Genomic DNA, 15,637 nt, shown 5'->3' on the forward strand with positions numbered 1-15,637 from the left:
GGAGGACACAACAACTTATCGTTGGTGAAGAGTCATCAACAGATGTAGAAGCAACATTGGGTGTGCCCCAGGGAAATGGGAACATCTGCTATTCATTTTGTATATTAATGACCTTGCAGACAATTAACTACCACTACTGTTGCACCACAACCAGTTTCGCTCCTGTTTTCTACAGCATAATAACACGCTCAGTTTTAATTATATAGTAACATAAATTTTAACGTTTCCTCATAGCCTTTCACTACTGCAATTTGGTACATTCATCAATGTAATGAAGAGACTCCATCTTAAGACTATCACATCGCAAACATGGAGCAAGTGGAGATAAATTGCAAATATTACGAACGCGCATCAGAAATATTGTTGAGCGTGGTTCGTGAAACATGTTTCACGGGATTTAGGGAGAAAAAAGGTCTTCGTATCTCTCCCGAAACCGGCAACAGCCGGCATCTCGGGAAAGTGCACTACAGAGACGTAAATACGAATATTCAGCACTTAATACAACCTTCTACTTATTGTACATATATGCGGCACAATGGCTGAGTAAATGAATGCGATTAACAAATTGAATGTGCGATCACGATATGCGTGAAAGACATACTTCATAACCCAAATGGAACTACAAACTAAAAGAAAGTGTTTTCAGTAAGGTCTTGTCTTATCATTATAAGTACTGACCATATTTTTTGTAGCTGTCAAATACCATAAAAAATCACTATATTACATCGACTTCTCACTTCTTTTCCGAATCCCACGCCCGCATACCAAAGATTTACACATGTGTGTGGTACAGACCTCACAAATGCCAACATAACAAACAGAAAAAGAAAAAGTGAATGAAATCTTGAAAAATTAAGTGGCAGTAAACTATGAGTTTACGATTGTGCAACTAATATGAAACAATGCAGTGCTTTATTTACCAGAAAGTAAACATTTACAAAAAATTTATTGACATTTGTACTACTCCCCTTGGTTTGGCGGTCCTACCGCGGGATGGCGCTGACATTCAAATGTTTCCTCAGTCCAACATGGCCGGCGTCATGTTAAGGATGTTAGAAGTTTATTCCTGGAATATTTGAAGCTAAAATATGTAATATATGTACAGTGTTGTGACAAATATGCGACATGAACAATTAAATATGACTATTTTGTATTTGTTATGAATATGGAATGTACCGGTATCCTGAATTCTTAGGAAACCGGACAGTATTCAGGTGAGTGCAGACGACGATAATCCTTTCTGCTAGTGACAGGTCTTGATGTTCATATATCGAAACAGTGTAGTTACGCTTGATATTTGTTTATTATCGCTGCCTTTCATACAGCTTTGTAGTGTATAGACTGTGGAGTCTTGCAATGTACTTCTGTAAACGACGAAAAGTAAAAGCTGCGATAATCGCTAACCTAAATCGAACTTTGGCCTAATAAGCCCCACGCCAAATGTTGTACGACTTCAGTGGGAAGACATACGGACTAAATCATCTGAAAGCAACTGCGGCTATGTAGCACTCCCAGACTATACTTACAGTTCGTAGCCATTTTACAAAAATTTGTGATTTTTACAGTAGTTGATTTAGGGTTTGATTAATAATCATCTCGTAAAAAGTTGTAAAGAGATTGAGCGCTCTAGATACATCACCTCATGAAAGTCAGAACGCAAATAAACTCAAAATTGTTAATTTATTTTATAACTAATGTAGCAGCATTAAACTCTGCAAGTCACTATTTCACGTATATACTTCCGCTGTTTGCTTAGTATATGATGCCGTGGGTTCGATTAATAGCAGCAAGGAATTTGAATGACAAGGTGGCCATTCGTTCGTAAAAAGTATATACCGGTATTGGAATTTGAGGTAAATCTGACTAAATGTTGCTTTTTGGGTAGAATAGTGGAACATGGCTCAGAAACGTGGTATACCTGTACTCCTCAGCAAGTGATGGAAACGAGTGGAATTATCTGTTGGTAGCGTTCGTATGGTTTCTGCTGCCGGTGGGTAGTCATACGGTATTTGTGCTGCTGCTTTCTACTGCTTCAGGTTTCGTCGCATGTGACTTTCTTACTACTTTTACTTATAAACTGACGCTGAATACATTGAGTTTTGCTTGATAGCAGCACGTCCTTTTCCAAAAGGCACAAGAAAAGAATGGCTAAATAAGGGAGCACAGCTAAGACATTATAGTGTACACACCGATAAATCGTTTATGTCCAGCTGACGTCGATGCTTAAGTTACCGTACTTAAGTTTTGCCTGAGAAATAGTTGCTTATACGTCCTTACACCATAATAGTTACACAAATCTACATGAATCCAATGCTGTATGTTGTTTACGATGACGCTCGAACAAGTTCGTAATTACCGCGTGTGTTGTACGTCGGTTGCGCACTTGGAGCTTTCCGTTCAATCCCCTCCTACGTATCTAGAATTCAGATAGCGTATGATTATTGAACATTTTTCAAGTTCAGAAAATAACCGGTCCAAGGAGTATTTTTGATTTTATCGTTTTATTTTTGGGTGAGACGTTGCACCAGCGTCATGGTTGCGAGCAAGCTATCGAACTTTCGTAAGTTGTTTACAAGATGATGAACAGCTTATTCTTCTATTTGAGACGATAAAAGTATTCCTGCGTTCTTCTTCGCTTGCTGACTGTGCAAGACGAATCATCTAGTTGTTTATATATAAAAACCTCAATTGATTTCTAGCGTTAATCTGACACGATACCAACGCTATCACTGCATCACAATTTAAGAATACCCTGCGCGGCAAAAACGGTAACTTCTTTCTGCCAAGGTAGCGTACTTTCCTCATGATGGATGGTATTTTTTCGAAGCAGTGGACGACGAAGACGCGGAATGCATTTGAATTATCGTATGTAATTGCAGTTTTCGTAGGTATCCGAAGACGTGCTGAAATGTAATGCCTCCAAATTTTTTAAGCGGTAGCTCTCAAATCTTTTTTAACAAAATAAACATTATTAACATTCTACGTATTTGTTTCTCATCGCTCACCCTTGGGACGATCACATTTCTTCCAACAAGAAACCAGTTCCTTGAACCGTCACTGTAGAATGATTGATTTTGTTGACGGAGCCACAACCATAACTTTATTTGTACTGATTCATCGCCATCAAAGTGAAGTCCTCGTGACAATGAACTCGACGCATCCGATTGTAGCAGATGTCACAGCTATCAGTGTATGGTCTGGCAGTATCGTGCTGAAGGAAAGGGTGTTCGATGTGTGCAAGAACTCTTCGACTTCGAATCTCAATTACAGCACGCTGATTCTCATGCGTCCAAGTAGTTACTGTACGCACGATACAATTCGGAGCCCTCTAGTGATAGAGGGCTGAAAATACATAGACACGAAGAATAAAGATGTAGAACGTTAATAACGTACCTTTTATTTAAAAAGCTTCGAGTTTTCACACAAAAAACGGAGGCATTATTTTCAGCAGCTCAGGTATATCCGAAAATCGTCAGCAATCTCACAGGATGCGTTTTTTCTTGCTGACTAGGAGCGGTTCGAGTTTTTCAACACGATAGACGTATTATTCGGCGCCTCCCGCTTTCCAATTGATTGCCTTTCCTTGGGCTCTTGGTAACAAAATTTTCAGATAAATGTTTAATTTAACTTCACGAAACATTAAAATATGCACATGGTGTAGAAGGAAATCCGCACTTTCAATGACGCAACACAGATTTGCACTCGGTACTTACGGAAATTTAGGCAGACGCCAGGGTGCAATACATTCACAAAGCTGTTAGGGCTGGTTAGTATGGAGGATTGCAAGTTGCGAACCACATAGTCCCATCTACTCTCTAGCGTGTCGTCATTACGAGATACGTTTTTTTCTTTGAATACAAGCCTGCCTGACGACTGTACTGACAAAGAATTATACTAACAAAAATACCGTACCGTTTCTCATATAAAATTCGTACATTTTTGTTAGGCAAGGAAGAAGGTTTCAAAACAAGCAACTAAATTAAGCTCTTACCTTTGTCAGCATTGGTTCAGCTCTTGAAGAAACAGTTGTAACTGTATGGAGGTCACCACCTAAGTTCACAGTTCTTCTGTTTGGAGAACTTTGAACAACTTTACAAGATTTTCCGCTCTTGTAGAAGGCGGCGTAAAAACACTTTCTTAGCGTTAGTTTCTGTTTCATCTCCTTCCTTTCCTCAGCTTTTCTTTTCGATAAAATGCGCCAGAAATTTTGCTTTTCGACCATATTTTCGTTTGTTGGTACACCGTCACGACGACAGTAACGACACAGTAATTTCACAAAAGTCCCCCTGAGCGGACGTAGTAGAACAGAGTATTCGCGCGATGCAGTTGCACGGTTGGAGCCCAGCTCAACACTGGTCTGGAATGTAGCGATGCTGCGACATTGTTTAGAAGTCATTGTTGGCTATGCTGTGGGGAAGGTAGACAGTGTTGTCAGATCTACTGTTCTGCAATAGATTTCCTGCTTTAAAAAAATCTACTGCTAAAAAGCAAATAAAACCGAAAGTCTCCTGCTTTTTCGCTCACGTTCGTGTCTGTTCCTTCGAAGTAATTTTGGCGAATGTTGGTACACCAGCTGACTAACTCTTTATTTCCTGGGATACTAGTTACGTTTTGGACTACCTTCTGTGAATTCCTTACCCCAGAGACTTCTCTCTGGTTTTTTTTCGCATGGATACTATTTAAAACCTCTGTTTATCCGTTTATGCCTAGGCAACGATAACCCACCCTATGTGTGGCTGCGAGAAGCTGAACAGATTCTTAAAGTACAGTCAAAAGACTCATAACGTTCTCAGATGGAAATGTCTGTCATTTATTTCCATATAATGCTGGCAAATTAAGCCTGCAGTAGCCTCTTTGTTACTCATTTCAAGAAAATGAAGCTGTTCGCATGGTGTCTGTTTTCTCGTATGTGTGAAAAACGTGGGTAACGGTGACTGACATGCTTGCAAATCTATGGTGTCGAAGCGTTGTAGAGTAATGGTGATGGTAAGATGTTTCACTTGGTATCAACTGACTTGAGTTACTGGAATGATATGAGAGAAGGGTTTGAAAACGTAAATAATGTAATCGGTTATAGCGGATCACATTGACAATAATTATTAGTTTACTACATTTCAATGATGAAGTTAAGGTGCTTCAGTTCGCTGTTTTTTTAATCTCATTTTGTTCGTTTTCGTTCGTTGTATCTGCTAGGGGCGGACGTCGCAAGACACCCGTTTCTATTCGTCGTTGATCTAATAGTTTTTTTTATTACAGAGGGTAGCTAACCCGCTGACCGACCACGCTGAGTTACCGTGCCGGTAGCTGTTAGTACTACGTGGTGTACATTTCCAACACTACAGTTACTGTTTTCGTTAAAGTTAAACGCAGAAATGAGTGCACCCCAGAGATAGGAAAAAATAAGTAATACTCAAAAGTGAGTGGGAAAGTGAAGTTAATTTAAGTGTCGGTTACAGCGTAGTAAAACGGGCGATAATTTTAGATACGTTGTTTGCGAAACCACTGTAGTAATAATTTCCTAATTTGGTGTGAATTTTATATATGTTTTATATTTTTTAACGTATAAGGAAACGAAAGAAAAATTCGGAGTAGGTATTAAAATCCATGGAGAAGAAATGAAAACTTTGAGGTTCGCCGATGACATTGTAAATCTGTCAGAGACAGCAAAGGACTTGGAAAAGCACTTGAACGGAATGGATAGTGTCTTGAAAGGAGGATATAAGATGAACATCAACAAAAGTAAAACGAGGATAATGGAATGTAGTCGAATTAAGTCGGGTGATGCTGAGGGAATTAGATTAGGAAATGAGACACTTAAAGTAGTAAAGGAGTTTTGCTATTTGGGGAGCAAAATAACTGATGATGGTCGAAGTAGAGAGGATATAAAATGTAAACTGTCAATGGGAAGGAAAGCGTTTCTGAAGAAGAGAAATTTGTTAACATCGAGTATAGATTTAAATGTCAGGAAGTCGTTTCTAAAAGTATTTGTATGGAGTGTAGCCATGTATGGAAGTGAAACATGGACGATAAATAGTTTGGGCAAGAAGAGAATAGAAGCTTTTGAAATTTGGTGCTACAGAAGAATGCTGAAGATAAGGTGGGTAGATCACGTAACTAATGAGGAGGTATTGAACAGGATTGGGGAGAAGAGAAATTTGTGGCACAACTTGACAAGTAGAAGGGATCGGTTGGTAGGACATGTTCTGAGGCATCAAGGGATCACCAATTCAGTATTGGAGGGCAGCGTGGAGGGTAAAAATCGTAGAGGGAGACCAAGAGATGAATACACTAAGCAGATTCAGAAGGATTTAGGTTGCAGTTGTTACTGGGAGATGAAGCAGCTCGCACAGGATAGAGTAGCATGGAGAGCTGCATCAGACCAGTCTCAGGACTGAAGACCACAACAACAACAGCAACAATGGTGAAGTATTAGCATGGAGGGTAGGTTATCCAGTATCTGTTGCTATCTCCTTTTTCTACATTTTCGAGTTTCTATCTCTTGATTTCGGGACTGTTGTATGTGGCAACACTGAAGGAGGGGAGGGAGGCATCACAACTCACAAGGGCACGTGATTGTGTGTCCGTAAACTGTTTATTCCTCGTCGCTGAGCATTGCAAAGCTGTCGGTATTTTGCTGTGGAGAGCAATTGTAATTTATTAATCACAAGCCCCTAAGGTTAATAATATTTTACTCGTAGAGGAACCATACCTAAGAGTGAGCAGTTCAGTACTATCGCGAAATAGGGGAGATAGTGGCACAGACATGATACGTGAATTGGAGTGGCAATCATTAGAACAAAGGCGTTTTTGGTTGCGATGGGATCTTCTCATGAAATTTTAATCGCGTTTTCTCCTCCGATTGCGAAAACATTCTGTTGGCACCCACCTACATAGGGAGAAATGATCGTTACGATAAAATAAGAGAAAATAGGGCTCGCACAGAAACATTTAAGTGCTCGTTTTCCCCGCGCGCCGTTCGAGAGTGAAACGGTAGAGACAGCTTGAAGGTGGTTCATTGAACCCTCTGCCAGGCACTTTATTGTAAGTAGCGGAGTAATCACGTAGATGTAGACGTAAGAAGTAACCATAAATATCTACGTTATTATCAATAGGAAAACAAAATCATTGTAGGTTTGTATTTGTTAACACAAAATCTACATGTTCAGAAAACTACAGCTGCAGAGAGGCCGTACTTTTACTGAACTTTTCAAAAATGCAAAAAACGAGAAATGCGCACTCTTTCGGTCACCTGCACTTGAGAGTACGCACAACATGCCCAAAGAGTGCACATTTAGCAAATGTCACAAATGAACGCAATATCACCCTCAAATGAAGAGCACTTTTCGAGCCACCGTCTCCCACATTTAATGCACTGGATCCAGTCCTCTCTACACGCCAAAATCTATATTCTCTGCCCACAGTTTCAGTATTTTCATTAAAGTAGACTCCTTCGTAGCCGGCCGCGGTGGCCGAGCGGTTCTAGGCACTTCAGTCCGGAATCGCGCTGCTGCTACGGTCGCAGGTTCGAATTCTGCCTCGGGCATGGATGTGTGTGACGTCCTTAAGTTACACTACTGGCCATTAAAATTGCTACACCACGAAGATGACGTGCTACAGACGCGAAATTTGACCGACGGGAAGAAGATGATGTGATATGCAAATGATTAGCTCTTCAGAGCATTCACACAAGGTTTGCGCCGGTGGCGACACCTACAACGCGCTGACATGAGGAAAGTTTCCAACTGATTTCTCATACACAAACAGCAGTTGACCGGCGTTGCCTGGTGAAAGGCTGTTGTGATGCCTCGTGTAAGGAGGAGAAATGCGTACCATCACGTTTCCGACTTTGATAAAGGTCGTAGTGTAGCCTATCGCGATTGCGGTTTATCGTATCGCGACATTGCTGCTCGCGTTGGTCGTGATCCAATGACTGTTAGCAGAATATGGAATCGGTGCGTTCAGGAGGGTAATACGGAACGCCGTGCTGGTCCCCAACGGCCTCGTATCACTAGCAGTCGAGATGAACGGCATCTTATCCCCATGGCTGTAACGGATCGTGCAGCCACGTCTCGATCCCTGAGTCAACACATGGGGACGTTTGCAAGACAACAACCATCTGCACCGACAGTTCGACGACGTTTGCAGCGGCATGGACTATCACCTCGCAGACCATGGCTGTGATTACCCTTGACGCTGCGCCTGCGATGGTGTACTCAACGACGAACCTGGGTGTACGAATGGCAAAACGTCATTTTTTCGGATGAGTACAGGTTCGTTCTGTTTACAGCATCATGATGGTCGCATCCGTGTTTGGCGACATCGCGGTGAACGCACATTGGAAGCGTGTATTCGTCATCGCCATACTGGCGTATCACCCGGAGTGGTGGTAAGGGGTGCCATTGGTTACACGTCTCGGTCACCTCTTGTTGGCATTGACGGCCCTTTGCACAGTGGACATTACGTTTCAGATGTGTTACGACCCGTGGCTCTACCCTTCATTCGATCCCCGCGAAACCCTACATTTCAGTAGGATAATGCACAACCGCGTGTTGCATGTCCGGTACGGGCCTTTCTGGATACAGAAAATGTTCGACTGCTGCCCTGGCCAACACATTCTCCAGATCTCTCACCAATTGAAAACGTCTGGTCAATGGTGGCCGAGCAACTGGCTCGTCACAATACGCCAGTCACTGCTCTTGATGAACTGTAGTATCGTATTGAAGCTGCATGGGCAGCTGTACCTGTACACGCCATCCAAGATCTGTTTGACTCAATGCCCAGGCGTTATTACGGCCAGAGGTGGTTTTTCTGGGTACTGATATCTCAGGATCTATGCACCCAAATTGCGTGAATATGTAATTACATGTCAGTTCTAGTATAATATATTTGTCCAATGAATATCCGTTTATCATCTGCATTTCTTATTGTTGTAGCAATTTTAGTGGCCAGTCGTGTAGTTAGGTTTAAGTAGTTCTAAGTCTAGGGCACAGATGACCTCATATGTTAAGTCCCATAGTGCTTAGAGCCATTTGAACCATTTGAACTTCTTCGTACCAAGAGCAACGGCAACCTTTCTTTGCTTTCTCCGTTTTCAGTCCGTTGTGTGGCCTCATTGAGCAGCTCTCCAGTTTATATGGGTTTCCTGTCCGAGTCATTCAGAAACAAAATCTATCCTTCGGACTCCACAACGCACTCAAGAAATACAAATTTGCAGTTGTGCCCTGCAGAGACACTGGGCGAGATGGCGTAGTGGTCAGCACACTGGACTCGTATTCGGGAGGACGATGGTTCAAACCCGCGTCCGGCCAACCTGATTTAGATTTTCCGTGATTTCCCTAAATGGCTTCAGGCAAATTGTAGGATGGTTCTTTTGAAAGGGCACGACGGACTTCCTTCCCCATCCTTTCCAAATCCTACGGGACCAATGACCTCGCTGTTTGGTCCCCTTCCCCAAATAAACCAACCAACCACTCCCGACTCCTGACGAGAACGCACTCACTGTTTGGGGACGTTATATCAGCGCTCTTGCGTACAGAAACGATGATTCCAAACGAAGTCATCAGATGAGAGCACACACCACATTTGTACGAGGATAATCCCAAAAGTTAGGTATCCTATTTCTTTTTAAGTACATAGACCTGTTTATTTTTACAATGGTTTACATCAGTTTACAGCTTGAACATTTAGCTTTTTTTCGACACAATCACTATTTCTGTCGATGCATTTTCGTAGACGCTGTGGCAGTTTTTGTATGCCCATGCCATACCAGCTCGCCGCCATTCTGTTCAGAAAGTTACGAACCTCTTCTTTCACCTCGTCGTCGGAGCTGAATCGCTGGGAACACAATTAACGTTGACGGGTACTGTGAGACTCTGAAAAAACTCAAATGGGCAATTCAGAACCTGAGAAGACGAATGTTGAGCAAGGGCGTACACATTCTCCATGACAACGCTCGCCCACACATAGCTCGGCAAACCGTTGCTGCCCTACAACAGTTTCAGTGGAACATAATCACCCACCCACCCTGTAGTCCTGACTAGGCGCCCAGTGACTTTCACCTGTTCCCTAAGTTAAAAGAACATTTGGCCGGAAAGCGATTCAGCTCCGACGACGATGTGAGGTTCATGAGTTTCTAAACAGCATGGCGGCGAGCTGGTATGACATGGGCATACAAAAACTGCCACAGCGTCTACAAAAATGCATCGACAGAAATGGTGATTATGTCGAAAAATAGCTAAATGTTCAAGCTGTAAACTGATGTAAACCATTGCAGAAATAAACAGGTCTATGAATTTATAAAGAAATACGAGACCTTACTTTTGGGATTACCCTCGTATACTTTGATTTGATAAAGTACAATCTTTATGTGTTTACACTAAATTTTAGACACTCTCAACAATCCGGCGCTCCCGCTAATCCGGTATCCATATGTGCGAGGGATAAATTTCACTCTGTCAGTTTTCGCTACTGACAATGAGAGGACCCCAGCCGTGGGATCCACTTTTTGAAACCATCTATACGATTATGTAAGTTAAGATCCCAGGTGAAACTTCCTGGCCGGCCGCGGTGGCCGTGCGGTTCTAGGCGCTCCAGTCCGGAGCCGCGCTGCTGCTACGGTCGCAGGTTCGAATCCTGCCTCGGGCATGGGTGTGTGTGATGTCCTTCGGTTAGTTAGGTTTAAGTAGTTCTTCGTTCTAGGGGACTAATGACCACAGCAGTTGAGTCCCATAGTGCTCAGAGCCATTTGAAACTTCCTGGCAGACTAAAACTGTGTGCCGGACCGAGACTCGGGACCTTTGCCTGGCAGATGTAAGGCTATGAGGACGGGACGTGAGTAGTGCTTGGGTAGCTCAAATGGTAGAGAACTTTCCCGCGGAAGGCAAAGGTACAGAGTTCGAGTCTCGGTCCGGCACGCAGTTTTAATCTTCCAGGAAGTTTCACAGCAGCGCACACTCCGCTGCAGAGTGAAAATCTCATTCTGGAAGATCCCAGGTGTCACACACTGCAGCCATTCACCCTGGTGGGCCCTCATTTGCGAGTAATTAAGGGAAAGAAAATCAGAATTTTGTGTGATACTAAAGAGCGTAGAAAAAGAGTAGCCTCACATGCAGGAGGTTGTGGTATCGGATCTCGCGAGGCGCAGTAATTTTTCTACTTTTAAATCCTTATCGAAATGACATTCCTCATCACTATTATTCAATCAATTGATTTACATGCAATTTTTTATCTCTATCCCTTTGTCACATCATATTAATCGTAAGTTCAACTTCTTCATTTGCTCTTATTTTTCTTCCTGTCATTCTTTTTCCACTTGAAATCTTTGTTCATGTGTTTTTAATTAATTTTATATATTATTTCGATTTAATTTCTTTTGTTTCATCACCCTGTTTTTTCGTCCACATTATTGCGTGTATCTATTCCTCATTTTGTTTGAATTTAGTTTTGTTTATAAACCCTCCTTTCATTAAAATCTTCATCTGCGTAATTTTCTCCATATTGAAATAGGTATTTAGCTCATATTTTAAATGTTTGTATGTCGATTATCATCCAAAAAAATCTCATCTTGTAACGAAAACTACATTTTTCACACAAATATACATGCAATGTAAATAGTTTATTTGGTCTTCTATTTTTTGGCTGATAGGAATTTTCAAATAATTGAATATTGTAACAGTCAAGTATAATTAAATTCATATTCGCACAAATTCCGACTGGGAAAAGAATGATATATAGAAATATGAAACAATTGGAAATAGTTCATACGGTGATTATAATAATGTTAGAAAGGAAAAGAAATGAAAAAATAAATGTAAATGAATTAATTGAATAAAAATGATGATCAAATCCAATTCGATAAAAATTAAAAAAAAAATTACTACACGTGACGAGATTCGAACCCACGACGTATTGCATGTGAATGCTTTTACCATCTCAGTTACACCACACAACCAAGCTATGCAATTCAATTTTTTTTAACAATCTTAACCTGCATCCCCGTATATCTGGATTCAAAAAGCGGCAGCGCGTGTCGCTTGGGCCTTAAACCGGCCCTGGTTGCGCACTGTTCTAAGTTCAACAGAGTTGCGAAGCTAAGTGGCACAAGACACCAGAAGAAATGCAACGAATCAGTGACGAGACTGCCGCCTGGGTTGCCAGGTGTTCGGTTTTTTATCGAACAGTTCGGTGTTTGAGGCCAGTGCCAAAGTATCGACCCGTTTATATGCGGCTTCCAAAACCAGATCTCGCAAACCGATTTCCCAATACCGATTCCGGGTGGTCATGTAAACACTTTAAAATTGAATCTAGAAATCCGCGTCTGGTTGCTGGTTTTCCAACCCCGCAATCGATTTTCAGTCGCATGTAAGCGCAGCCGGTTTTGGAGCGTACATAGACTTTCAGGTTTCGTCTTGTTTAAAAAAAAAATCGGCTGATGTGGACGCAGTGGCTTTTTGTACAGTGAAAGATAAGTTGAAATATTAGGGTGAATCTGTTTACGCCGCGGCTAATTGGAGAGAAAGAGCGCCTGTGCTGAATAAATCAGAAACTGACAGCTGTTTCTCAGGCACCATATTTAACTGGGTTAACAAATTCACTTCAGACCTTAACATGTAAACAGGACAGCGGAAAACGGTTTCTGAAATTCGATTTTCGTCTTTCGGAAGACGTGTCACATATAAACGTAGTCTATGAGCGGTTCGGTATTTTTAGTATTCCATTTACAGGGGATGTCCACATATTATTCCTAGATTTTAAAAAGGCCTATGATATCATACACCGACAGAAACTCCTAAATATAATGAAGGAATTTAAAATACCATCAAAAGTAATCAAATTAGGTAAAATGTGTATAGATGAAACTTTGTCGCATAAAGTCACCGGTAGGAGAAACTGAAGATTTTAAGGTGTACACTGGACTGAAACAAGGGGATGCCATTTCACCTATTTTATTTAACTTTGTTCTAGAGAAGATCGATAGAGAATTTTCTAAAACCAGTCCATAAGGGATCCAGCTACAGGATGTGACTTGCCTATGCAGATGATGTAGCACTAATAAGTAGTTCCAAAAGAGAATTAATCAGAATGGTGCAAAATTACTACAAAATTGCTGAGAAAACAGGATTACATGTTAATGGAGAAAATACAGAATACTTGCCCATAAGTAAGAAAACCAGAAAAGATGCACCTCTGACTGTAGATGGATTCAATTTCAAGACTGTTGACCGCTCCAAGTACCTAGGAAGTCTTTCTAGTAATAACAACAGAATAGATATGGAAATAGATGCCCGTTTATCAACAGCAAAGAAGACACTTTTTAGTTTCATCAAAATTCTAAGAAAAAGATCACTTAGCAGTAACTTCAAAATCCGATTATATCAAGTTCAAGTGGCTCTGAGCACTATGGGACTTAACGTATATGGTCATCAGTCCCCTAGAACTTAGAACCACTTAAACCTAACTAACCTAAGGACGTCACACAACACCCAGTCATCACGAGCCAGAGAACCGCTTATATCAATCGACCATTATACCTGTGATGTTATATGGATGTGAAACATCAGTATTTAGAAAGAAAGATGAAAAACTGTTAATATTCGAAAGAAAAGTACTAAGAAAAATTTCTGGTCCTGTATACGACGAAAATAATATGGAATGGAGAATAAGAAGAAATGAAGAATTAAGAGCGCTGTACAAACACCGTAACATAGTTGAAGTGTTCAAGAGGAGAAGGTTGAATTGGGCAGGCCACATAGCAAGAATGACGGAGAATAGACTACCTAGAATGACATTCAGCAGAACAATAGATGGATCGAGAGGAAGAGGGAGAACCAGAATCAGATGGCGGGATAAAATTCGGGAGGACACAACTAGCGTGAACAGCAACAGCAACTGGACAAACAGCGCATTGGACAGGCAGAACTGGAAGAGGCTCATAGACCAGGCGTATGGTCGATAAGGCCCTTGCCACATATAAAGTAAAGTAAATTAATTTACCGGGGATAGGCAAAATAATGTGAACAGTAGTAGAAAATGGCTCTGAGCACTATGCGACTTAACTGCTGAGGTCATCAGTCGCCTAGAACTTAGAACTAATTAAACCTAAGAAACCTAAGGACATCACACACATCCATGCCTGAGGCAGGATTCGAACCTGCGACCGTAGCGGTCGCTCGGTTCCAGACTGTACCGCCTTGAACTGCACGGCCACTCCGGCAGGCGAACAGTGGTAGAAACGAGATGTTTGTGTTTGACAGTCAACAACGCAGGTAAGGCGCGTGTTGCACTGGACTCTGGGTGTTCAGTACGGACTAGGCATCGGTGCAGGTTGTTTCGTATTTGCATTCAGAGGCCGATGTCGACGTGCAATGAAAGACCAAACAGAGCAAGATTGTGGGGGGCCTGATTAGCTGGAACATCAGTAACCAAGACAGCAAACTTGTTGTATGCTTCAAGGCCAACTGTTTCAAGGTCCTGACAGCCTACACAAAACATGGAAAGACATCATCGTCTAAACGTAATAGTGAGCGCAAATCAAAACTAAACGACAGAGATCGTCGTACGGTAACACAAATTGTGCCAAAACAACGCAAAACTACGGCAGCTAAAGTGACTGCAGAGCTCTACAGCCTTCTTCGAGACTCTGTATCTATCAACGCTGTTGCCGAGAACTCCATAAAGCGAATATTCGTGGACGAGCTGCTATGTCGAAATCATTAGTGACGACAACAAACGCAAAGAAGCGTAAAACATGATGTCAGGAGCATACAAGGTGCGACAATAAGGTAATGAGACTGATTTTCTTTGCAAGATGTGGCAACCCTGCAGGCTTGCGTAGGCACAATATCTTTGACCTTGGTCTATATGCTGCTTCTAGTTCAAGCGGCACATCGATGCAACTGCTGTCATGAGTTGTGCTGTAAAAAGTTAACACGTGTTTGTGTCTCTCGTCACGGAAATGGAACCGCATAATATTGCGCAATGGTATGCCGTTTCCTTTTGCGCTAAATTGGGTGAAAACGCGACGATAACTTACGGTAAGCTTCAGAAGGCGTTTGGAGAAGAAGTTATGTCAAGAGCTCAAGTTTTTCGTTGGCATAAAATGTTTAGTGAAGGCAGAACGAGTGTTGAAGATGAAGACCGCAGTGGACGACCACCAACCTCACGGACGGATGTCAACTTGGCCAGGGTGCGTGAACTCGTGCGATCTGATCGATGATTATCCGTGAAAATGATTGCAGAAGAACTGAACATCAATCGAGAAACGGTTCGTCTAATAATAACTGAAGATCTTAGTATGAGAAAGATTTGTGCAAAAATGGTCCCCAAAAATCTCTGTCAGTACAGCAATTTTTAACCTCAAAACGAATTTCAGTATTACCACAGCCACGTTATTCACCAGATATCGCTCCGTGCGACGATTTTTATTTCCAAGAGTCAAAACGGTGGTCAAGGGCCACCATTTTCAAACAACACAAGATGTCCAAAAAGATGTGATGAGGCTCTTTGAGGATATTACAGAGGAAGAGTTCCAGAAATTTACCATCAATGGCAGAAGCGCTGGAAAAAGTGAGTGCAATCAGAAGGGAGCTACTCTGAAGGAGACAACACTAAACTTGACTAAAGTGGTAAGCAACTTTTT

The 15,637-nt window shown here is 41.7% G+C and overlaps 2 protein-coding genes across 2 annotated transcripts in view; one reads left to right on the forward strand and one right to left on the reverse strand.

Moving 5' to 3' along the window:
* Positions 1-829, reverse strand: part of LOC124718972 (WD repeat-containing protein 61) — a 43,796-nt gene extending 42,967 nt beyond the window's left edge. Inside the window, exon 1 of the mRNA XM_047244644.1 lies at positions 679-829. Within this exon, the coding sequence (XP_047100600.1) occupies positions 679-681 (3 nt within the window). The 5' untranslated portion in view covers positions 682-829. The remainder of the gene's footprint in view (positions 1-678) is intronic.
* A 224-nt stretch (positions 830-1,053) lies between these two features.
* The window catches only part of LOC124718973 (unconventional myosin-Ia), a 784,983-nt gene continuing 770,399 nt past the window's right edge, over positions 1,054-15,637 (forward strand). Inside the window, 1 exon segment of the mRNA XM_047244645.1 lies at positions 1,054-1,214. The gene's annotated coding sequence lies outside the window, so the exon portion shown is untranslated.

The sequence above is a fragment of the Schistocerca piceifrons genome, chromosome 10, assembly GCF_021461385.2.
Source record: "Schistocerca piceifrons isolate TAMUIC-IGC-003096 chromosome 10, iqSchPice1.1, whole genome shotgun sequence".
In the NCBI taxonomy this organism is placed as follows: domain Eukaryota; kingdom Metazoa; phylum Arthropoda; class Insecta; order Orthoptera; family Acrididae; genus Schistocerca; species Schistocerca piceifrons.